The sequence below is a fragment of the Monodon monoceros genome, unplaced genomic scaffold (assembly GCF_005190385.1).
Source record: "Monodon monoceros isolate NGI ecotype Baffin Bay Population unplaced genomic scaffold, NGI_Narwhal_1 Super_Scaffold_6, whole genome shotgun sequence".
In the NCBI taxonomy this organism is placed as follows: Eukaryota; Metazoa; Chordata; class Mammalia; order Artiodactyla; family Monodontidae; genus Monodon; species Monodon monoceros.
Genome location: NW_021703783.1, coordinates 7,217,404 through 7,241,501, shown reverse-complemented (window position 1 = coordinate 7,241,501; position 24,098 = coordinate 7,217,404). Strand labels below are relative to the sequence as shown.

General features: G+C 39.7%; 1 protein-coding gene across 1 annotated transcript in view; it reads right to left on the bottom strand.

Annotated features, from left to right (window-relative positions):
* Positions 1-20,069: 20,069 nt before the first annotated feature.
* A2ML1 (alpha-2-macroglobulin like 1) overlaps positions 20,070-24,098 on the bottom strand; it is a 42,057-nt gene continuing 38,028 nt past the window's right edge. The window contains exons 34-36 of the mRNA XM_029204558.1: positions 21,219-21,321; positions 20,747-20,788; positions 20,070-20,222 (exon numbers count right to left, since the gene is read on the bottom strand). Coding sequence (XP_029060391.1) covers positions 20,748-20,788; positions 21,219-21,321 — 144 coding nt within the window. The 3' untranslated portion in view covers positions 20,070-20,222; position 20,747. The remainder of the gene's footprint in view (positions 20,223-20,746; positions 20,789-21,218; positions 21,322-24,098) is intronic.

Here is a 24,098-nt window from a genome sequence, read left to right as displayed (position 1 = left end):
TAAACAAACCAAAAGAAAGAAACTGAGAACCATTTACACCCACAAAATTTGCTTCCATAAAACTTGACTTTACCATTCCACTATCTTCATTAACATGACTTCAGTATTCCAGGAACCTCTTGCCCAGAAAATAAAAGTTGCAAATAATCATATTGTTCATTTCAGAAACATCCAGAAAAACCATTTTAAACTGATCAGCTTTTCCATAGTCAATTATCAAATGATTGTTTATTCTTGAAGACTTTTTGAAACCCTCACCTTGCTGTGTCCACAATCCTAAAACAAGATCCTTACCCAATCTTAATCAAACACTACACTGATAGTCCGCCCCCCCCCCCCCCCCCCCCCCCCCCCCCCCCCCCCCCCCCCCCCCCCCAACCCCCCCCCCCCCCCCCCCCCCCCCCCCCCCCCCCCCGCCCAGACCCCAGAGCCTCATCAATCTCCTGACTTAGCCCTCCCCTCCCAGACGCTACTAAGATGCCTTCAAGGCAACATGCTCTATTACCACAGTTTGAATTAACCCAGCTTTGCCTTATCAGTTGGTGTTTGGGCGATATTTTCAGGGAGCTGGCGTTAGACAAAACTAATAGCAGTTACTCCTGAGGAGGGAACTGAGAGAAGAGATGTGAGACAAAACTAATAGCAGTTACTCCTGAGGAGGGAACTGAGAGAAGAGATGTGAGACAAAACTAATAGCAGTTACTCCTGAGGAGGGAACTGAGAGAAGAGATGTGGAAGGTGTCTTTTTGTGCCCTCAAGTTTCTACATCAGAATGTCTTATCTATTCCAAAGTAAATGATTTCTTTAAAAAAGAAAGAAACAAAACTGAAAATTTAAACACTTAGAAAATGCAGAAGACACCATTGTATATGCTCCTCTCTGACCAGAAGGTGACACTTCCTTGCCTAGGTCGGTGCAGGCTACACCCTTACTGAGGGGTGGGCCAAGGGATGACAGAAGAGCCCAGGTACATGGCAGAGGCCCCAAATGGGACTGGAATTTTAGAAACCTGGAAAGAAGGGTCCAGGATATCTACTCACAGTAATAGCTAATATTTATTGAATATTTTCTAAATGCCAAATAGTATTTTAAAAACAGTTTTCTTAAGGTAAAACTTGTGTATAATTAACTGCACATGTTTCAAGTGTGCAATCTGATGAATTTTGACAGATTTATGCAACCATGAACTATCAGCACAATCAAGATCTTGAACATATTCATCACCCCCAAAGCTTTTCCTCAAGCTAATTTGTAATTCATTCCTCTAGATAAGTTTTTAAGTACTCTGAGGTATGTACTATTACTCCCATTTTACAGAGGAGGAAATTGAGCTGTAGATAAATTACTTGCCAGGTGTCATTCAGCTAACAAGCTGTTATTTAAACACAAGAAAGAGCTCTACTCACCACCAGTCCCTACCATCAGGAAGCTTGCACAAGCCTCTTAGATAGCCTTATCCACCAGAGGGCAGACAGCAGAAACAAGAAGAACTACAGTCCTGCAGCCTGTGGAACAAAAACCACATTCACAGAAAGACAGACAAAATGAAAAGGAAGAGGACTATGTACCAGATGAAGGAACAAGATAAAACCCCAGAAAAACAACTAAATGAAGTGGAGATGGGCAAGCTTCCAGAAAAAGAATTCAGAGTAATGGTAGTAAAGATGGTCCAGGACCTTGGAAAAAGAATGGAGGTAAAGATCAACAAGATGCAAGAAATGTTTAACAAAGACCTAGAAGAATTAAAGAACAAACACCTGGAAGAATTAAAGAACAAACAAACAGAGATGAACAATACAATAACTGAAATGAAAAATACATTAGAAGGAATCAACAGCAGAATAATTGAGGCAGAAGAACTGATAAGTGACCTGGAAGCCAGAATGGGGGAATTCATTGCCACAGAACAGAATAAAGAAAAAGAATGAAAAGAAATGAAGACAGCCTAAGAGACCTCTGGGACAACATTAAATGCACCAACATTCGCATTATAGGAGTCCCAGAAGGAGAAGAGAGACAGAAAGGACCCGAGAAAATATTTGAAGAGATTATAGTCAAAAACTTCCCTAACATGGGAAAGGAAATAGCCACCCAACTCCAGGAAGTGCAGACAGTCCCAGGCAGGATAAGCCCAAGGAGAAACACGCTAAGACACATAGTAATCAAATTGACAAAAATTAAAGGCAAAGAAAAATTATTAAAAGCAACAAGGGAAAAACAACAAATAACATACGAGGGAACTCCCATAAGGTTAAGCTGATTTCTCAGCAGAAACTCTACAAGCCAGAAGGGAGTGGCATGATATATTTAAAGTGATGAAAGGGAAGAACCTACAACCAAGATTACTCTACCTAGCAGGGATCTCATTCAGATTCAATGGAGAAATCAAAAGCTTTACAGACAAGCAAAAGCTAAGAGAATTCAGCACCACCAAACCAGCTCTACAACAAATGCTAAAGGAACTTCTCTAAGTAGGAAACACAAGAGAAGAAAGGGACCGACAAAAACAAGCCGAAAACAATTAAGAAAATGGTAAAAGGAACATACATATCAATAATTACCTTAAATGTGAATGGATTAAATGCTCCAACCAAAAGACACAGGCTCACTGAATGGATATGAAAACAACACCCATATATATGCTGTCTACAAGAGACCCACTTCAGACCTAGGGACACATACAGACTGAAAGTGAGGGGATGGAAAAAGGTTTTCCATGCAAGTGTAAATCCAAAGAAAGCTGGAGTAGCAATACTCATATCAGATAAAATAGACTTTAAAGTAAAGAATGTTACAAGAGACAAGGAAGGACACTACAGGATGATAAAGGGATCAATCCAAGAAGAAGATATAACAATTATAAATATATATGCACCCAACACAGGAGCACCTCAATACATAAGGCAAATGCTAAAAGAGAAAATCGACAGTAACACAATAATAGTGGGGGACTTTAACACCTCACTTACACCAATGGACAGATCATCCAGACAGAAAATTAATAAGAAAACACAAGCTTTAAATGGCACGGTAGACCAGATAGATTTAATTGATATTTATAGGACATTCCATCCGAAAACAGCAGATTACACTTTTTTCTCAAGTGCCCATGGAACATTCTCCAGGATAAATCACATCTTGGGTCACAAATCAAGCCTCAGTAAATTTAAGAAAACTGAAATCATATCAAGCACCTTTTCTGACCACAACACTGTGAGATTAGAAATCAAATACAGGGAAAAAAAGTAAAAAACACATACACATGGAGGCTAAACAATACGTTACTAAATAACCAAGAGATCACTGAAGAAATCAAAGAGGAAATCAAAAAATACCTAGAGACAAATGACAATGAAAACACGACAATACAAAACCTATGGGATGCAGCAAAAGCAGTTCCAAGAAGTTTATAGCAATACAATCCTACCTCAAGAAACAAGAAAAATCTCAAATAAACAATCTAACCTTACACCTAAAGGAACTAGAGAAAGAAGGACAAACAAAACCCAAAGTTAGCAGAAGGAAAGAAATCATAAAGATCAGAGCAGAAATAAATGAAATAGAAACAAAGAAAACAATAGCAAAGATCAATAACACTAAAAGCTGGTTCTTTGAGAAGATAAACAAAATAGATAAACCTTTAGCCAGACTCATCAAGAAAATGAGGGAGAGGACTCAAATCAGTAAAATTAGAAATGAAAAAGGAGAAGTTACAATGGACACCACAGAAATACAAAGCATCAGGGAGGGCGGGAGGGAGGGAGACGCAAGAGGGAGGAGATATGGGAACATATGTATATGTATAACTGATTCACTTTGTTATAAAGCAGAAACTAACACACCATTGTAAAGCAATTATACTCCAATAAAGATGTAAAAAAAAATACAAAACATCAGAAGAGACTACTACAAGCAACCCTATGCCAATAAAATGGACAACCTGGAAGAAATGGACAAAATCTTAGAATGGTGTAACCTTCCAAGACTAAACCAGGAAGAAACAGAAAATATGAGCAGACCAATCACAAGTAATGAACTTGAAACTGTGATTAAAAATCTTCCAACAAACAAAAGCCCAGGACCAGATGGCTTCACAGGTGAATTCTGTCAAACATTTAGAGAAGAGGTAACGCCCACCCTTCTTTCTCAAACTCTTCCAAAAAATTGCAGAGGAAGGAATACTCCCAAACTCATTCTACGAGGCCACCATCATCCTGATACCAAAACCAGACAAAGATACAACAAAAAAGGAAAATTACAGACCAATATCATTGATGAATATAGATGCAAAAATCCTCAACAAAATACTAGCAAACAGCATCCAACAGCACATTAAAAGGATCATACACCATGATCAAGTGGGATTTATCCCAGGAATGTAAGGATTCTTCAATATATGCAAATCAATCAATGTGATACACCATATTAACAAAATGAAGAATAAAAACCATATGATCATTTCAATAGATGCAGAAAAAGCTTCTGACAAAATTCAACACCCATTTATGATAAAAAACTCTCCAGAAAGTGGGCACAGAGGGAACCTACCTCAACATAATAAAAGCCATATACGACAAACTCACAGCAAGCATCATTCTCAATGGTGAAGAACTGAAAGTGTTTCCTCTAAGATCAGGAACAAGACAAGGATGTCCACTCTCACCATTATTTTTTTTTGAAGTTTATTTTATTTATTTTTTTATACAGCAGGTTCTTATTAGTCATCAATTTCATACACATCAGTGTATACATGTCAATCCCAATCGCCCAATTCATCACACACACACACACCCACTGCTTTCCCCCCTTGGTGTCCATACATTTGTTCTCTACATCTGCGTCTCAATTTCTGCCCTGCAAACCACTTCATCTGTACCATTTTTCTAGGTTCCACATATATGCGTTAATATACGATATTTGTTTTTCTCTTTCTGACTTACTTCACTCTGTATGACAGTCTCTAGATCCATCCACGTCTCAACAAATGACCCAATTTCGTTCCTTTTTATGGCTGAGTAATATTCTATTGTATATATGTACCACATCTTCTTTATCCATTCATCTGTTGATGGGCATTTAGGTTGCTTCCATGACCTGGCTATTGTAAATAGTGCTGCAATGAACATTGGGGGCACTCTCACCACTATTATTCAACATAGTTTTGGAAGTCCTAGCCATGGCAATCAGAGAAAAAAGAAATAAAAGGAATACAAATTGGAAAAAAAGAAGTAAAACTGTCACTGTTTCCAGATGACATGATACTATACATAGAGAATCCTAAACATACCACCAGAAAACTACTAGAGCTAATCAATGAATTTGGTAAATTTGCAGCATACAAAATACATGCACAGAAATCTCTTACATTCCTATACACTAACAAAGAAAGATCAGAAAGAGAAATTAAGGAAACAATCTCATTCACCATTGCAACAAAAAGAATAAAATACCTAGGAATAAACCTACCTAAGGAGGTAAATGACCTGTACTCAGAAAACTATAAGACACTGATGAAAGAAATCAAAGATGACACAAAGAGATAGAGAAATATACCATGTTCTTGGATTGGAAGAATCAATATTGTGAAAATGATTATACTACCTAAAGCAATCTTCAGATTCAATGCAATCCCTATCAAATTACCAATGGCATTTTTTACAGAAGTAGACCAAAAAATCTTAAAAATTTGTATGGAGACACAAAAGACTCCGAATAGCCAAAACAACCTTGAGGGAAAAAAACAGAGCTGGAGGAATCAGGCTCCCTGACTTCAGACTATACTACAAAGCTACAGTAATCAAGACAATATGGTACTGGCACAAAAACAGAAATCTAGATCAATGGAACAGGATAGAAAGCCCAGAGATAAACCTATGTACCTATGGTCAACTAATCTATGACAAAGAAGGCGAGGATATTCAGTGGAGAAAAGACAGTCCCTTCAATAAGTGGTGCTGGGAAGACTGGACAGCTACATGTAAAAGAATGAAATTAGAACACTCCCTAACACTATACACAAAAATAAACTCAAAATGGATTAAAGACCTAAATGTAAGACTGGACAGTATAAAACTCTTAGAGGAAAACATAGGAAGAATACTCCTTGACATAAGTCACAGCAAGATCTTTTTTGACCCACCTCCTAGAGTAATGGAAATAAAAACAAAAATAAACAAATGGGACCTAATGAAACTTAAAAGCTTTTGCACAGCAAAGGAAACTATAAACAAAATGAAAAGACAACCCTCAGAATAGGAGGAAATATTTGCAAACAAATCAATGACAAAGGATTAATCTCAAAAATATATAAACAGCTCATGCAGCTCAATTTTAAGAAAACAAACGTCCCAATCCAAAAATGGGTAGAAGACCTATATAGACATTTCTCCAAAAAAGACATACAAATGGCCAAGAGGCACATGAAAAGCTGCTCAACATCACTAATTATTAGAGAAATGCAAATCAAAACTACAATGAGGTATCACCTCACACTGGTTAGAATGGGCATCATCAGAAAATCTACAAAAAACAAATGCTGGAGAAGGTATGGAGAAAAGGGGACCCTCTTGCACTGTTGTTGGGAGTGTATATTGATACAGGCACTATGGAGAACAGTATAGAGGCTCCTTAAAAAACTAAAAATAGAATTACCATCTGCCCCAGCAGTCCCACTACTGGGCATATACCCAGAGAAAACCATAATTCAAAAAGACACATTCACCCCAATGTTCACTGCAGCACTATTTACAATAGCCAGATCATGGAAGCAACCTAAATGCCCATCGACAGACGAATGGATAAAGAAGATGTGGTACATATATATACAATGGAATATTACTCAGCCATAAAAAGGAACAAAACGGAGTCATTTGTAGAGACGTGGATGGACCTAGAGACTGTCACACAGAGTGAAGTAAGTCAGAAAGAGAAAAACAAATATCGTATATTAACACATATATGTGGAATCTAGAAAAATGGTGAAGATGAACCAGTTTGCAAGACAGAAATAGAGACACAGATGTAGAGAACAAACATGAACACCAAGCAGGGAAAGCAACGCAGTGGGGGGAGAGATAAACTATGAGATTGGGATTGACATGTATATACTAATTTGTATAAAATAGATAACTAAATAAGAACCTGCTGTATGAAAAATAAAATTAAAAAAAAACACAGGGAAAAAGTGAAAAAAAAAAAAGAGACACAAAAAATAAACACAGGCAGATTTGACACCAAATATACATTAAACCAGTAATTTTCAAGCTGTAGTACTTGTATCTTTGGGAGTGTATGGAAACTTTCCAAAAGGTACGAGGGCTGAAATTACCAGATCTTCAACTTCCACATGGGTTCTCCATCTGAACGCTTCACTGAGAATGGGCGATGTTAGTGGAAGCTTCGGGATCACTCCTCTGTCTTCTCTCCTTTTCACTTTACAAGAGGTATAAGACTCATTCATTCCGTGGTGCATTGTTCTGGGGGTTAAAAAACAAAACAAAAAAAAGCAACTCCTGGCCACCAAAAACACTTTGAAATATCGTCACTTTGTGTAGGTAAATTACATTACTGCAAAATTATTTTTCAAGTCAAGATTTATAACTCAACCAAATTTAAGGAGTACCTAATCAAGCTGAGCTCGGATAGATCATTAAGAATCATTTTTGATGAAAGAGTGTTATACGGTTTTTGGCATATAACTTGAAAGAGTTCAGAAAATTCAGTGACATTGCAAAAGTTAAATGCCTTCCATTCCTAGTTACTTGTTTATATAAGTGAGATTTCTCAAAGAATGCATCTATAGAAATTTAAAACAGAAGTAAAATTAATCCTAATTTCTATCTCATTCTAGAAATAAGTAATAATCATCTACAGATATATACATTAATTGAAAAAAATCCCAAACTATATCTATTCCACTAGGAATTGCTTTTCCAACATTATTTTACATTTTATGTTTAATATTTATTTCCCAAAATATGTAATATACGGTTAACTTTTTATTTTTTAAAGTTATGCTGATCTGTTGCATCTATTCATAGTTGTAATGTTAACTCAATCCACAAGAATTCTTGAATATCTTTGCACTTTATAAAATAAAAACCCTTTGATATTTCAAGTTATATATGTATTTGGGGGGTAGAAAATTTGATAACACAATCAATAAAACTTTTAAGCATAAAAATATATTAGGAAAAAGTTTATGAGGAAGATGGATGGAAGTATTAATTAAAGAGGGAAAAGGAACAATGTAAAAATTCTGACTGTTGAACTTATTTGTGTAACTTTTTAATGGATAGTTGGTATGAAGTATAGATTACATCACACATTTCTTAAGTGATGCAACAGTTTTATTCTTTTAAAAAAATTTATTGAAATATAGTTGATTTACAATGTTATATTAGTTCCAGGTGTACAGCACAGTGAATCAGTTATATACATATACGAATATATATATTCTTTTTCAGATTGTTTTCCCTTACAGGTTATTACAAAATATTGAGTATAGTTCCCTGTGCTGTACAGTAGGTCCTTGTTGGTTATCTATTATATATATAGTAGTGTGTATGTGTTAATCCCAAACTCCTAATTTATCCCTCCCCCTCAACAGTTTTATCCTGGCCAATATTATAATATCCAGAAATCATACCTTTTCAAGTATTTAAATTTAAGATGAAAATTCCAGATGTTGACTGAATATATTCAAAGGAGTATGTGCTTTTAAAAATTTCTTTTAGGACATATGCAATGAGAAATATTTGAAGTTTATGTTTCCTTCCAAATTTTCTTCATGGAAAACAAAATTAGTGGTCCTGATTGGTTGATCCAAAATCTCTCTGGCGATGTGTTATGGACTGTATTCTGTTCCTCCAAAATTCATCTGTTGAAGCTCTAACCCCCAGTGTGATTGTATCTGGAGTTGTGGCCTTTGCAGAGGTAATTAAGGTTAAATAGGGTCATAATGGTGGGGCCCTAATTCATTATGACTGTTGTCCTTATAAGAGGAGGAAGAGACGCCAGGGAGGCACCCAGTCAAGGCAAGACCGTGTGAGGACACAGTGAGACAGCCCACTGCAAAACAAGAGGAGACTCCTCAGAAGAAACCAAACCTGCAAGACCTTGATCCTGGATGTCTACCCTCCAGAACCACGAGAAATAAATTTCTGTTGTTTAGTCCACCCACTCTGTAGTATTTTGTTATGGCAGTCCTAGCAAACTAATATAGGATGCTTCAAGTATAGAGTATATAGTAGAGACCACAGCCCTGAGAGACAGCCCCATTATTTATGACCACAGAAGCTATTTTTAATATCAAACTACAGGATAGAGTTCTGAATTAGCAAACATCTCTGTCAAAGTCACATTTTAACCTCATGATTTTAATCTCATGATTTGAGCGTCATCAACTCTATTTCAAAGGGACAGCAGAATCACCACAATTCGTTCTCTACCCACAGCTTTAACCTCTCTGTTAAAGGAAAATGAGAATGCATTTTTTTTCCATTTACAAAATGTGACACGGTTCTTGCCCCAAAACTAATAAACAGATACACAGAGATAAATTTGCATATAACTTCATGTTAACTTTTTCCTAACACTATTTGCAAAACCCAAATTCCTTTCATAATTATCATGAATTTTATGCCTCAAAACTCAGTTTGAGGATCAGCTTAGAAAAGTATTGGCTTGGGCTTCCCTGGTGGCGCAGTGGTGGAGAGTCCGCCTGCCGATGCAGGGGACACGTGTTCGTGCCCCGGTCCGGGAAGATCCCACATGCCACGGAGCGGCTGGGCCCGTGAGCCATGGCCGCTGAGCCTGCGCGTCCAGAGCCTGTGCTCCGCAATGGGAGAGGCCACAACAGTGAGAGGCCCGCGTACCGCAAAAAAAAGAAAAGAAAAGAAAAGAAAAGTATGGGCTTACACGGTGGTAGTTCAGTGGAACTGAGAAGGAGCTCTTCAGTATTATCGAGGAGAGGAAGTTCATGAAATCGAGGAATCCTTCAACATTACCAAGAAAGGGGTCTGGGGTAGAGAAGGAAAGAGAGCATCTTGATGAAAATTCTCCTCTCCCTAATGTCTTTTTTTCCACTCTTTAATGTATTTCCTTATTTATCCTTTATGCTTTTCATCCCTCTTTTTTTTTTTTTTTTGTACTTCTCTTTTTTCTTGTATTTCCTTTATCCCACCTACTTTTCCTTTCTCACCTATTCCATCAGGGAACTTAAGAGAAGACAAAGAAGTATCAAAGTAGCAGAATATATGAAGATAGACCAACCATGGCTGTTTTTTGATAGAAGGCAGTACTGCTACACACATAGACTGACGTTATTCTTATCCATGATTTATTGCACTAGCTGCCTAAGGCTCTTATAGTCTAAGTCACATGCTTCTATCTTGAATACACATTAGAGTAGTCCCATAGCTTCTTGGGGGGTGGCTGGCGGGGGGGCTTCATTTTCCTTCCCTATTTTCTCATTTCCCTCCCACCTCAACTTATTTTCCCTTCTATTCACTTTCTCCTTAACGGAAAGTCTTCTTAAATCATGACTATCTGAATGGACACCTCAAATAACCACTTCAGATTTAAGTGTGAAGGGGTAGAGCAGAAAAGTGGATAAAATCCAGAGAGATTAGGTTGGTGTTTAATGGCCATTTCCTATTATTTATATCATAGTTACTGTAGAACATATATTTTGGTACCTCTCATCTAAAAAACACAACAGTTCCCAGTGCTGGTTGTTCATATTTAACCTTGGTTAATATGTGGTACATGTTTCATTTATTAAGTAAATATTCTTGAGCACGTACTATGTGGTGGAAACTTGTCAGGCACTGAGGGGTCAAAGATAAATAAATCTGGCATGGTTCCTGTCCTGAAGGGTTTATAGTCTAGTAGGAAGCATCATGAAGACAAACACAAAAGTACGAGAGACATGAGCAATGCCAAAGGTGTGGCTGAAGTGCTAGGGTAGCCCAAGGGAATACTTGTAGTGCTAAAGCTCAAGGATACCCCGGAGGAGGTGGCTCCTCAGTTGGGTTTTGGGAAAAAGAAGGCAATAGACAAAATTTTAAGATGCAGTGGAGGAAAGTTGGGTGACCTCCACCGCTGAATGACCTTGATTGTCTCAGTTGAGTTTATTCAACAAATATTTATCTATTTTTTTAAAATATTTATTTATTTGGTTGTGCCAGGTCTTAGTTGTGGCAGGTGGGCTCCTTAGTTGCGGCATGTGAACTGTTAGGTGCAGCATGCAGGATCTAGTTCCCTGACCAGGGATGAAACCCCAGCCCCCTGCATGGGGAGCACGGAGTCTTAACCACTGTGCCACCAGGGAAGTCCCTCAACAAATATTTAGAAGACGTTTATTTCAAGTCTGACAATGTGGAAAAGGCTGGGAATGAAATGATGTTTACACAACATCATTTCAATCTGTTTACAATATAGATGCACATTGGTTTTCTATTGCTGCTGTAACAGATTATCACCAATTTGGCAGCTTAAAAAAGTACCCATTTATTTTCTCACAGTTGTAAAATCAGAAGTCTGAGCTGGGCTCATCTAGTGACACTGTTCCAGATCACACAGGACTAAAATCAAGGTATGCGCCAGCTCTGGAGGACAATCTGCTTCTAAACTCATTCAGCTTGTTGGCGGATTACGTGCCTTGTAGCCATAGATGGAGGTCCCTGGTTCCTTGCTGCTTCATCCTTATCATTTTGCCCCCTCCCTCTTCAAAGCCAGCAACAGCTGATCACGTCCTGTTCTCACAGTGGATCTCTCTGTCTCTCTTCTGCTGCATCATTGCTGCCTCCAGCTACAGAAAGTTCTGTTTTTAGGGTTCATGTGATTAGATTGAGGCCACCCAGGTAATCCAGGATAATCTACTTTTTTTAAGGTGTGCAAGCTTAATCATACCATTTTGCCATTAAGGTACCGTATTCAGTAGGGATTAGGGCATGAACATCTTTGGGGGCCATTATACCTACCACAAGATGAGATCAGATAAGTACAGAGACATTTACAACACACTATAATTGGCCCTCTGACACAGGTGAGTATAGCATTTTATGGGACCCATAGCACATGTAATCTTGAAGGGAAATTGGGAAAAACTTCCTCGTATTAATTATCTATTGCTGCATAACAAATAACCTGCAAAACTTAGTGACTAAAACAATATATGTTTGTTTTTTCGCAAGTTTTCTGTGGATCAGGAATTGAGGAGCAGCTTCGATGTTGACTCTAGCTCAAGCTCTCTCATGAAGTTACCATCAAGGTGTCAGCGGGGGGAATTCCCTGGTGGTCCAGTGGTTAGGATTTGGAGCTTTCACTGCCATGACCGATTCAATCCCTGGATAGGGAACTAAGATTCCACAAGCCACACGGCACAGCCAAAAAAAAAAAAAACCACGTCAGCTGGTACAGTCATTTGAAGGCTTGACTGGAGTTGGGTTATCCTCTTAGAGTTTACTAGATGACTGTTGGTAAGAGTTCCTTACGGGATGGAGGCCTCAGTTTTTCACTATGAGGGCCTCTCCATTTGGTGGTTTGAGTGTCTTCATAACATGGCAAGAAACCGTACTATCAATTATTTCCTGATCTCAGAGGTCATACATCATCACTTCTGCCTTCATCTATTCATTAGAAGTGAGTCACTAAGACAGCTGATATTCATGAGGAAGGAAATTAAGGAGCACTTTTTAAAAGGAGAGCTCAAGAATGTTTGGACATATTTTAAACCATCACACCATCTATCGGGTCCTAGGGATATTATATCTATTAATCCTTTCCGTATCTCTCTGTAGGTTAGTCTCCAGTAGAATCCACGCTGACTGGTTGTTCTTTTTTTGTTTTTTTAATATTTATTTATTTAGGCTGTGCCAGGTCTTAGCTGCAGCATGCAGGATTTTAGTTGCAGCATTCGGACTCCTTAGTTGTGGCATGTAGTTGCATGTATGCAGGATCAAGTGCCCTGACCAGGGATCGAACCCAGGCCCCCCTGCATTGGGAGAGCGGAGTCTTACCCACTGGACCACCAGGAAAGTCCCTGACTGGCTGTTCTTTATGACAAATGTACTCACCTTGCTTCTGAGTGTGACGTGCCGACACCTGGCTTCTATCATTTCGGGAACCTACCTTTCTCAGTACTGTCAGGGGATCCAGTTTTTTTAGCACCTCCAACCTTCAGCCCATGCCTGCAACTGCAGCCACCACTTAGCTTCTCCATGATTCTGGTGCCTCACTCAACAAAGCATTCCTATTACTTTGGTAAACAAAAAGTGCTCTGTATCTTCCCATGGACCACTTCTCTGAACTAGTTGATCCCTTCTTCAACTATCTACCATGGCAGTTCTGTCATTTCTGCTTCTCTTAGTGTGGGCATCACTTCCCTCAAGCTTCCTAAAAGCCATCCTGGTGGTATTTTTTGTACCATCTCCTGATATCCTTACCTGGGTATAAAATGCTGTTTCCTCAGAAAGTCCCCCCATATTGATAGACTCTCCCTTATTTGACCTATGTTCTAGATCCCTTGATTCAGCACCTCAGAATCTATCTCATGTGCACTCTCCTGGCTTCTGCTGGTTTAAGATCCTACAGCTTCTCCTGGGTATAATCTTTTTCTTCCATTAGCAGGCCCAGCACTTCCCCAGTCAGACTGTTATGTGACTTAACCCTAGGTATTGGGCAGGAGAGAAATAAGGGACATAGGCTGAAAGGACCACGTGCTGTCTCATAAGGTAGAAGCCTCTGTCTCCTCTTTAAGCAAGGGAGAAATGATAGCATTTAACAGAGAGGAGGCCCTGAGAATTCAGGGGCATCTAGAAATTGAAAATTTTTGAGGGCACCAATTGTGATATGCCCATCCCAATGTCTCAGGGTCCCAGTCCTTCCCAAACAGTGCTTTGACCCCGGCATACCAGACCTGCGATGGCCGAGAGTTCAACCATCTGTGGAGCTATTCAACCTTCCTCTTACGACAAAGTTAATATTCAGATTTTCCTGCCCTTGGGCTGAAATGTATATATCTTGCCAAGAGGCCTTCTGACTTCATACTTGGCATTTAATTGCTTATTAATCACTCTTAACATGTAATTATCTCTCTCCAAAACATCTTTGCTCCTTATCAAAAGCCATCCAATTCCACTGCACTTGTAAATACTATCTCCACTTCTTGATGCCTGGTACAGTACAGATGTTGTGACTTGGATGAACCTTGAAAACATTATGCTAAGTGAAAAAAGCCAGACACAAAAGTCCACATATCATGTGATTACATTCATATGAAAGTTCAGAATAAGAAAATCTATGGAGACAGAAAGTAGAATAATGGTTAACTAGAAAAGATATACGCACCCCCTATGTTCACTGCAGCATTATTTAAAATAACCAAGATATGGAAGCAACCTAAGTGTCCCTCGATAGATGAATGAATAAAGAAGATGGGGAAGGTACAAGCGCTATAGGAACAGAGATTCCTTGGGGGCGATTTACTGATTAGAATAGAAAACACAACTTGAGGGCCACAACCTGTAGGACTAGTGGAAGTTCTCCAGGCAGAAGAGATAGGAAGGCTTTCCAACAGCATGATAAAAAGCACATATCAGGGCTTCCCTGGTGGCGCAGTGGTTGAGAGTCCGCCTGCCGATGCAGGGGACGCGGGTTCGTGCCCAGGTCCGGGAGGATCCCACATGCCGCGGAGCAGCTGGGCCCGTGAGCCATGGCCGCTGAGCCTGCGCGTCCGGAGCCTGTGCTCCGCAACGGGAGAGGCCACAGCAGTGAGAGGCCCGCGTACCGCAAAAAAAAAAAGCACATATCAAAATTATCAGAGAGCATAGTTAGGGAACTAAAAGTTGTCTGGTATTCCTGAAGCAGGAAGTATTAAGTTGGACGGCCAAAATTGGAGCTGGAGGGGCAGAAAGGGAAAGTCCCCCGTGCCACAAAAATGAAGTAGAACTTTATCCCTAGAAGTCCCTAAAGGATTTTAAGTGAGGAAGAGACATAGATTAGGATTTTAAATAGATATTTCTGGAAGCACATCACCTGAAACAATTAGACACTCAGACGTGTTAGTTGAATGAACAGGGACAGCCATGTGTATAGAGAATATACAATATGTAATAATACACTTAGTGGTGGAGGAACGTTTCGAGATGGGGGAGCAGGATTTTTCCAACAGTCTGGATGATGTGATACAAATTTGAGTCAGGGCTTCAGGAGGAGGAATGAAAAGTTCTATGGACTCTAAATTCGCCTCTTGTATATTTTGTTTATTAGGTAGGGCTCTTTCCTGATACTGCTTCCCTTCCTCAGTCCTGTTTCCCACTAAATCCATGATGAAGAATGGGACTTAAGGGAGAAGGGAAAGCCGTCTCAATTAACTTTTTTTTTTTAATTTTTAAAATTTATATTTATTTTTGGCTGTGTTCGGTCTTCGTTGCTGCACGCGGGCTTTCTCTAGTTGCAGCGAGCCGGGGCTACTCTTCCTTGCGGTGTGTGGGCTTCTCATTTCTCGTTGCAGTGGATTCTCTTGTTGAGCAACACAGGCTCTAGGCACGTGGGCTTCAGTAGTTGTGGCTCACAGGGTCTAGAGCTCAGGCTCAGTAGTTGTGGCACACGGGCTTAGTTGCTCTGCGGCATGTGGGATCTTCCTGGGACCAGGGCTCGAACCCATGTCCCCTGCATTGGCAGGCAGATTCTTAACGACTGTGCCACCAGGGAAGTCCCCTCAATTATTGTTAAGAGAAGAAATGTTGGCGAATCCTGGGTTCTGAATTCTTTTCTCTTCCTCTGTCAGTTAAACGTTGACACTCCCTTTCCTTCTCTCCCCTTCTCTTTTCAGTTCCCTGGCTAATCCAGTCTTTTTCTTCAGCTACTGACTTGAGCCTTTATATCCCACGGGCCTCACAAATCCTCGAACTCAATGTATGACACTGAACACACAATTTTCCGTCCTTCTATATCTCTGCCTGAATGGATGGAACCACCCACATAGTTGACGAGATGCAGAACATGCCACCCCAAAATATGCCACTTTGGCATAAGGATTATTTTGAGCTGAAGGCAATTAAGAAGCTGCAGATTCAGGAGGAACTCTCTGCCCTCCCTCATTCTGCCTAAAAGCAGGGCATAAATTTCCCTTTCAGAGCTGCCTCTCCTCCCCTCTCCCACACCAGGAGGAGAACAGCGTATCACAGGAGACAGAAAGTGGCAATGACTTGTATCTACCTAAACAAATCTTAAAATAACCCTCATCTCCTATTCCTTTTGCCCATATATTTACCTTCCCACAATTGACAACCCCTAGAAGCCCAAACCCCTCCTCCTTTGTTTTGCCACTTCTCTCAAATTAGGCTTGACTGCTTCTTTGGGTTTTCCCTTTTTTCCTGTGAAGCAGTGATGTGCACAGGAAAGAAGCCTTTTCTCCTGTTAATTTCTTTTGCCAACTTAACTCTCAGGCCCCAGTCACTGAATCTAAGTAGGTAGAGGAAAAGATTTTCCTCTCTTACAGTCTACAGCCCACAGTCTAGAACCCTGACAGTTTCCCAGACACTTCCCTGACTCTCTTGTTTTACATCCAATCAGTCATTGACAGGAGTGAGCTTTATCTGAGCCCTGTGCTCCTGGAAAATAGGCTGGTTAGGAAGTCCCTCCATCCTTTTGTTTTCCAAACCCCATACCTTTTGTGGCAGGGAAAACAGCTAACTGTAAAGGATCGCACTGCTCTTGTATATTCCATGAAAAGACTCACGTCCGCCCTTGCTCATGACTCCAGTAAGATCCAGTCATGACTCCTTAAGTTTTCCGACCTCTGTAAAACCTCAGATCTCTTTTCCTTTCCATGAGATGCTCTTCATTAATGAACATGTTCTCTATTGCAACAGCCTGAATAAAACCATCTGCTTAATTACCTGGTGCATTTTGTCTTTGCTATCACTGTGTCTTCCTGAGGCTATCTCCTCAGTGAGTAATTCTGAACATGCCCCCTCCTCTTCGCCCCCACTGCCGGTCCACCAGCTCTTACTTAGACTGTTGCAGTGCCTCCTGCACTTCAGGACTTCAGCTTTACTCTTCTCTACTCCATTCTTCACTCTGTTGCTAGAATGATCTTTCTTTCTTTTTCTTTTTTTTAAAAATATATTTATTTATTTATTTATCTGGCTGTGCAGGGTCTTAGTTGCGGCACACGGGATCATTTAATTGCAGCATGCGGAATCTAGTTCCGTGACCAGGGATCGAGCCTGGGCCCCCCGCATTGGGAGTGCAGAGTCTTAACCATGGGACCACCAGGGAAGTCCCTAGAATAATCTTTCTAAAAAGCAATTCGTGACCTAACTTCTCTCTACTTACTCACAGACACACACACACACACACACACACACACACACACACACACACACATCATCCAGGAGTACATTGAACTACTCTGGGGAAATACCAGCCTTCTTCCAAGCTGGTAGCTCACTCTGCCCAAACTTGCTCCCTTGTTTTCTGGTTGCCGCTCATCCAGCTCAGGGACCAACATGGAGAAGCCTTTCCTGATCACCCCGTCGCCTCAGTCTGGGAAGGTGCCTCTCCTATGTACTCCCATAGCTTTATGTACTTTTTTCTATCATTATTTTTTGTCTCACTATATCACGACTGTTGATTTGTTTTCTTTTTCTCACTCCAATAGTCTGTGAGCTCCTTGAAGATAGAAACCTTACTCTTTTTTTTAAATAAATTTATTTTAAATAAATTTATTTATTTTAAATAAATTTATTTATTTATTTTTGGCTGCATTGGGTCTTCGTTGCTGCGCGTGGGCTTTCTCTAGTTGCGGCGAGCGGGGGCTACTCTTCGTTGTGGTGCGCAGGCTTCTCATTGCGGTGGCTTCTCTTGCTGCGGAGCACGGGCTTTAGGCGCTTTAATGCTAAACACTACTTAAACCTTAAAATCACCTTGCTTCTCAAATATGCACAAACGTTTATATTTCAGTAAGTTGAAGAATGTAAATTTTCTCATGAACATTCATTTTTACAGTGTAGTTGATAATATTAAATCATAAGATATTCCTTCAACCCCAGAGACACAAGAATAGTTTTTGTAATCATCTGATATGTTTTTTTGGCCAGATATAACTTCTTAAATCTTGAGGACCACCACCTCCTTCCATTGCAAAAAAAATGGGAAGTTTTGGCAGGAGCTACAGACCCAAAAGAACAGAGGGGTGGGGCTTTCACTGTGTGGGAGGAGCATTCATGACTGCTCTCTTTTCTCTAGAGTTCTCTGTTCTCTTCCCATCATACCGAAGGGTAAGGCAGGCTTAGGGATGACCTCCTTTGGGTATGCTCCCCATCTTCTCTCACTCTGGGAACTCCTAAGAGGAGCAGGGCAAAGTCTAGGGTGGAGGAGGTAAGGAACAAATAGTTTATGCAAGCGTGGCCTTGGGTGTAGGGAAATACCTACATCATGGACTTACTTTTCCCTGACTCTTTTGGTCAGAGTTTCTGATCAGTGTGTGGACTTCCAAGGTAAAAGGGTGTAATTACCTAGAGAATCGTCTCTGTTTAAATATCACTATTCGCTCCCCAACCCCCCTCCCATTGCCTCCAAACTTGTTTCCAAAACGAAAACATTGCCCCAAGGAAGAGTTTACACCATGATAGGTATCCCAAGTGGGCAAAGGCTGGGGGGAATCAGGCTGGAGAAAAGCAGAGATGATAGGGAATTGTGGCCAGCCACTTTTCTTGTTATCAATCACTGCTTGCCCCAAAGTGACAGACTGGCTGAACACAGTCCCTTAATTAGGATTCTCTTTGGACCTCTCTCTGAATACTTGACTCGATTCTTTGCGAAGTCTGGGTCAAAAGGTTTAAGGAAGAAGCCAAATTGTGAGCTTTTGTTAAAGAATAACCATATCTTTAAACAGAACCTTTGGTAACCACAGGAATATGCACAGAGTCGAGCACACAGATTTTCTTTTCAAAGAAAAGAAAAAAATCTTTTTAGTCTATTCCCAAAGCCCTAAATTACATCTTCCCTTAGATTTAACCTCCAGGAAGACATTTTTATCTTCCCTGGAGCACCCTCTACCACCATCTCCTCTCTGGAGAGTCTCCTAAATGGCCCAACAGAATGGTTAAATCAATGACCCCTACCCCAAGGAGCTTTCCCATATAATTCCTCCTTTGTGTGATGATTCCTAGCCCATCCTCCTCAGCCCTGTATTCCGGCACCTGTGCATCTGTGAAGTCGTAGAAAGTAGCTGAGGTTCAGGCCTACCCATCTGTTACCCGCTCACTAGTCAGTCAGAGTGTTAAAGAGAAAAACCACAGGCCCAAAATGGTGTCACTTGTGCTGAAGCCCCTGATACCAAACCTAGATTTAATACCTGACCTGACTGCCATTTCCACCTTCCCCAGGAATGTAATCTTAATCAACTAGTCTGGAGTTTTCCAGTCAGCACCAACAAGGTCATCTGCCACGTGGGCCTTCTCCATCCCCCAGAGGAAGAAGAGGCAATCTACGCCGTAAAATCCTTGCCATTCCCTCCCGCTCATTCCCCCAAAAAGATGTCGTGGCCTAAAAAAAATTCTTTCTTTTCTTTGGCTAATAGCTCCTTTGCCCTACCCTTCTTTATATAAAAACCTTCAATTTTGTACAACCCCTTGGAGCATCCTTCTGGTTGCTAGAAGAAATGCTGCTCAATTCATAAATCACCTAATAGAGCCCATTCAATCTTCAATTTTATTTGGTTGCTTTTTTTTTTTTTTTTTTAATTTTTTGGCCATACCACGTAGCATGTGGGATCTTAGTCCCCTGACCAGGGATTGAACACACACACCCTGCAGTGGAAGCGCGGAGTCTTACCCACTGGACTGCCGGGGAAGTCCTGCATTTTGTTTTTTTTTTTGTTGTTTTTTTTTTTTCAATACGTGGGCCTCTCACTGTTGTGGCCTCTCCCGTTGCGGAGCACAGGCTCCGGACGCGCAGGCTCAGCGGCCATGGCTCATGGGCCCAGCCGCTCCGCGGCATATGGGATCTTCCTGGACCGGGGCACGAACCCGCGTCCCCTGCATCGGCAGGCGGACTCTCAACCACTGCGCCACCAGGGAAGCCCTGCATTTTGTTTTTTAACAAGAGAAACCAAATTGTTTGATTGAACGGGTTCTGCTTCAAGAGATGGAAGAATGCTGTCCAGTAATGTCGTGGAGAATTCGTTTAGTCTCTTTCCATCTTCTACCCTGGAGGGAAAAAACAAAGACAGAAGACATCATGATACACAGAAAGTCTTCACAATCATAGAGGAGTTTTTTCCTGACTAGAAAAAAAAAAAATCTCACAAAACACACGATGGGATTATTAGAGTGTTATCTAAGGGAAGTAGAATCAGGTAATCTTTACGTTTGTCTTAGTATTTTTATATAAAAAGATATATAATGTAATAATTAGGAAAATTTTCAGCCAAAAAAAGAAAATACTGTTTTTAAAAATCACATAGAACCCCTCACACAAATGCCACTATTAACTTTTTCTGATGTGAACTATGGAGATGATTATTCTCTCTCTTCAAGAGTTTAGGACATATTGTACAACAACTATACCTCAGTTTTTTTTTAATAAAAGAGTTCAGGACAAAAAAGGAAAGTCCACTTTATCAAAAATACGCTTCCAAAAGATAATACCCTTAACTCAGAAGAACGTCTCCTTAACTTCTGACTACTGCCACCCTACCCCAAAAGCCCAGCCTTCTTTCTTCTGGGCTTACCTCATTCACAGGGATCAGAATATTGAATTGTTGCCTGTTCATCTGTAAAATTAAATGACATATATTATATTGCAGGCCTAATACCTTCAGAGAGAAAATACTACATAAAAGTTACTGCTTTAACCCTCTTCAAAAGATTTCTACAGGTTATGAGCACATTCAGAATTACAGCAAGTTTCCAATGACTAATATTTGCACACTTGTAGTAAATTAGTCATTGCAGCAAAAATATTAAAAATAGTTAGTCTTTAGAGAACATCGTTCTTTCAGTCTATGGACCACGTTGTACAAAATATGTCTAGTGCAGAAGACATTTTTAAGTGGCATATAATTGAATTAAAATGCTTTAGGAGATCAGATAATGTAATTATGTGCACTTGGCTTGGAAAGGAGTATCTGTAAAATTAAGGAAGATATCATGAAGAATGAAGTAGAAGTATGTTGCAAGATGCAGATAAATCTTGGCCATCACCTGGTAGGTAGTAGTCATAGACTTTGATGGTTGCTGGTTTGAGGTTGGTGACCAACAGGCTTTGGCTGATGGTGAAGGTATAGGTCTGAGACTCCTTACTAAGCTGTGGGGAAGACAGACAAACATCACATTAAAACAAAAGTGAAAATAACATCTCTGTCAGGTGGAGGTTAAAAGGCTCTTGCTGTCATCACACAGATTTTCTGAAGCCCTTCTACCTCTGCTCTATGCCACTCCTAATATTGCCTCCTGCTGGCTTCCTGGCTTTTTCTTCTTAGCATCTTACCGCTTCCTGGTCCTTCTGCAAAATGGGTCTGTTCTTGGTCTACCCTAACCCATGGCTCCTCCACTGAATTAAGTGAAGTGGCCAAAGGAACGGAGGCTTCCACTTCACTCCAACACCTGTATGCTCCCGATCGCCTTTCTCTCTTCATTCAGGTCTCTGATCAAATGACGTCTCCTCAGAGAGGCCTTTCCTGACCACCTTACTTTATCTATTTATGTTTTTAAGATTTTTTTGACGTGGACCAGTTTTAAAGTCTTTATTGAATTTGTTACAATATTGCTTCTGGGTTTATTTCTGTTTTGGTTTTTTGGCCGCGGCATGTTGGATCTTAGCTCCCCCGACCAGGGATGGAACCCGCACCCCCTGCACTGGAAGGCGGAGTCTTAACCACTGGGCCGCCAGGGAAGTCCCCTGATTGTTACTTTAAAACAATCACATCCTGGCCTACCTCCACCACACTCCTGCGTAGTACTGATTACTACTAAAATTATTCCTGAATATGTGTGTGTGTGTGCACATATATATGTACTTTTAAAATTTGCATATTGCTTGTCTCTCCATTAGAATATCAAATCCATGAGGGCAGGGGTCATGTCTACTGTTTTTACTGCTGCATCTCTATCACATCGAAGAGTATCTGGCATACATTGGTGGCTCAATAAATATTTGTTGAGTAAGTGAATAAATGGAGAGTTCAAAACAACTGCATAGATTAATCTAATATAAAAAGAAAATAAGATTTATGCTGTAAATTTATGTATTTATTTACTTTTATTTTATTTTTGCTGCACAGTGTGGCTTGCAGGATCTTAGTTTCCCAACCAGGGATCAAACCTGTGACCCCTGCAGTGGAGCAGTGGAGTCCTAACCACTGGACCGCCAGGGAAGCCCCTACGTTGTAAATTTAGATAGGAAGTTAGAAACACCTAATTGGAAGATATTTCCAAAGAGATTTCTTTAGGTATAGTGCTTCTAAAAGCATGGTCCAGGAACTCTCAGGGATCCTTAAGACTGTATGTGGCAGACTGTGAGATCAGAGTTCTTTTTGGAATAATACTAAGACATTATTTGCCTTTTTCATTCTCATTCTCTTTCACTGTACTAGTGTAAGGGGGCTACCTGATGTGTGATATTGCAACAGATTGAATGCAGAAGCAGATGGGAAAATTTTACTCTCTTTGATTAAGCTAAATATTAAAGCAAAAACATAAAACAATCTGCTATTCTCATTTTGTTTGTTTTGAGAAATACATTTTTCACAAAATGTTATATTAAAATGCAGTGAGTTTATTTTTGTTGTTTTTAAGTGACAATAAATATTTTAATATTTTTCTCAGTTTTAATTTCTAATAAGTTAAATGTCAATAGATGTAACCCACATCACCACAAGCTCTTTGAGGTCATTTAAGAGTAGAGAGGGGTCCTGGAATAAAATCTTTGGAACCACTGTTCTCGTTGGTCATTTAGTTACCATAAAGATTTAAAGTAAATGACTAATATAAACCAAAAGAAAGCTGGGACAGCAGCCTTAATATCTGACCAGATAGAATCTAAGGCAAAAAAAAAAAAAAAAAGTGCCTGTGTACGTAGAAATCTAAATCTAAATCTATATATATATATACACACACACACACACATATATAATTAGTGTAAAAGAAGCACAGTGTATACTAATAAAAGGAAAACTGAAAAAGATATGTTCATAATATATACATACCTAATTATATAGTTGAAAAATATATCAAGAAACAACTGACAGAATTGCATAGATAAATGGGTAAAGGACAAATCAATAATGGTAATTAGAAATTTTAACAAGCCCTTTTCCAAAACTGATAGATTGAGCAGGAAAATAAGCAGAGATAAAAAAAGACATGAACAACAGAAGTAATCGTCTTGGACTTTCAGATCTCTATCTAGATCAAGAGAAAGGGGTTGGACCTTCTTTTGGAGCACACAATGAACATTTCCAATAAAGACCATATATTAGGTCACAAAAGAAACTTCCATGCATTTCAGAGGCTCACTATCATGATCTCAGACCATAATGCAATACAATTAGAAATTAGTAACAAAAAGATGGCTTTAAATATCCCATGAATTTCCCCAAAAATTAAGATATAGAATTAAATGGTAATAAAAACAATGCTTGTCAAAAATTGTGGGACAAAGACAGAGTATACTTAGAGGGAAATTTATAGTTCATATTCATCAGAAAATAAGAAAGACTAAAAATAAACAAATCGGCATTCAACTTAAGAAGTTAGACAAAGAATAGCAAAAAATGTCCTTTCCCCTTCCCTTCAGCCCAAAATAAAGAAAAGAAATAATGAAGAAATTAAGGAAACAGACCCCCCAAACCAAGCAAGCAAATAACAAAAAAACAACAGAGAAGAGGAATAAAACCAAGAATAACTTGTTAAATGTGAATCAGATTGTCCTCTGGTGATGCTGGTCAAGAGAAAAGGGGAGAAGATACATAGAAAAAGGAAATAATCACAGATATAATCATGACGATTGGCTTTTAGACCATTAGACTTGACGTCTCAGATTAGAAGCTGACAAAGCTGGCTGGATACACTGACCGGCCTGCC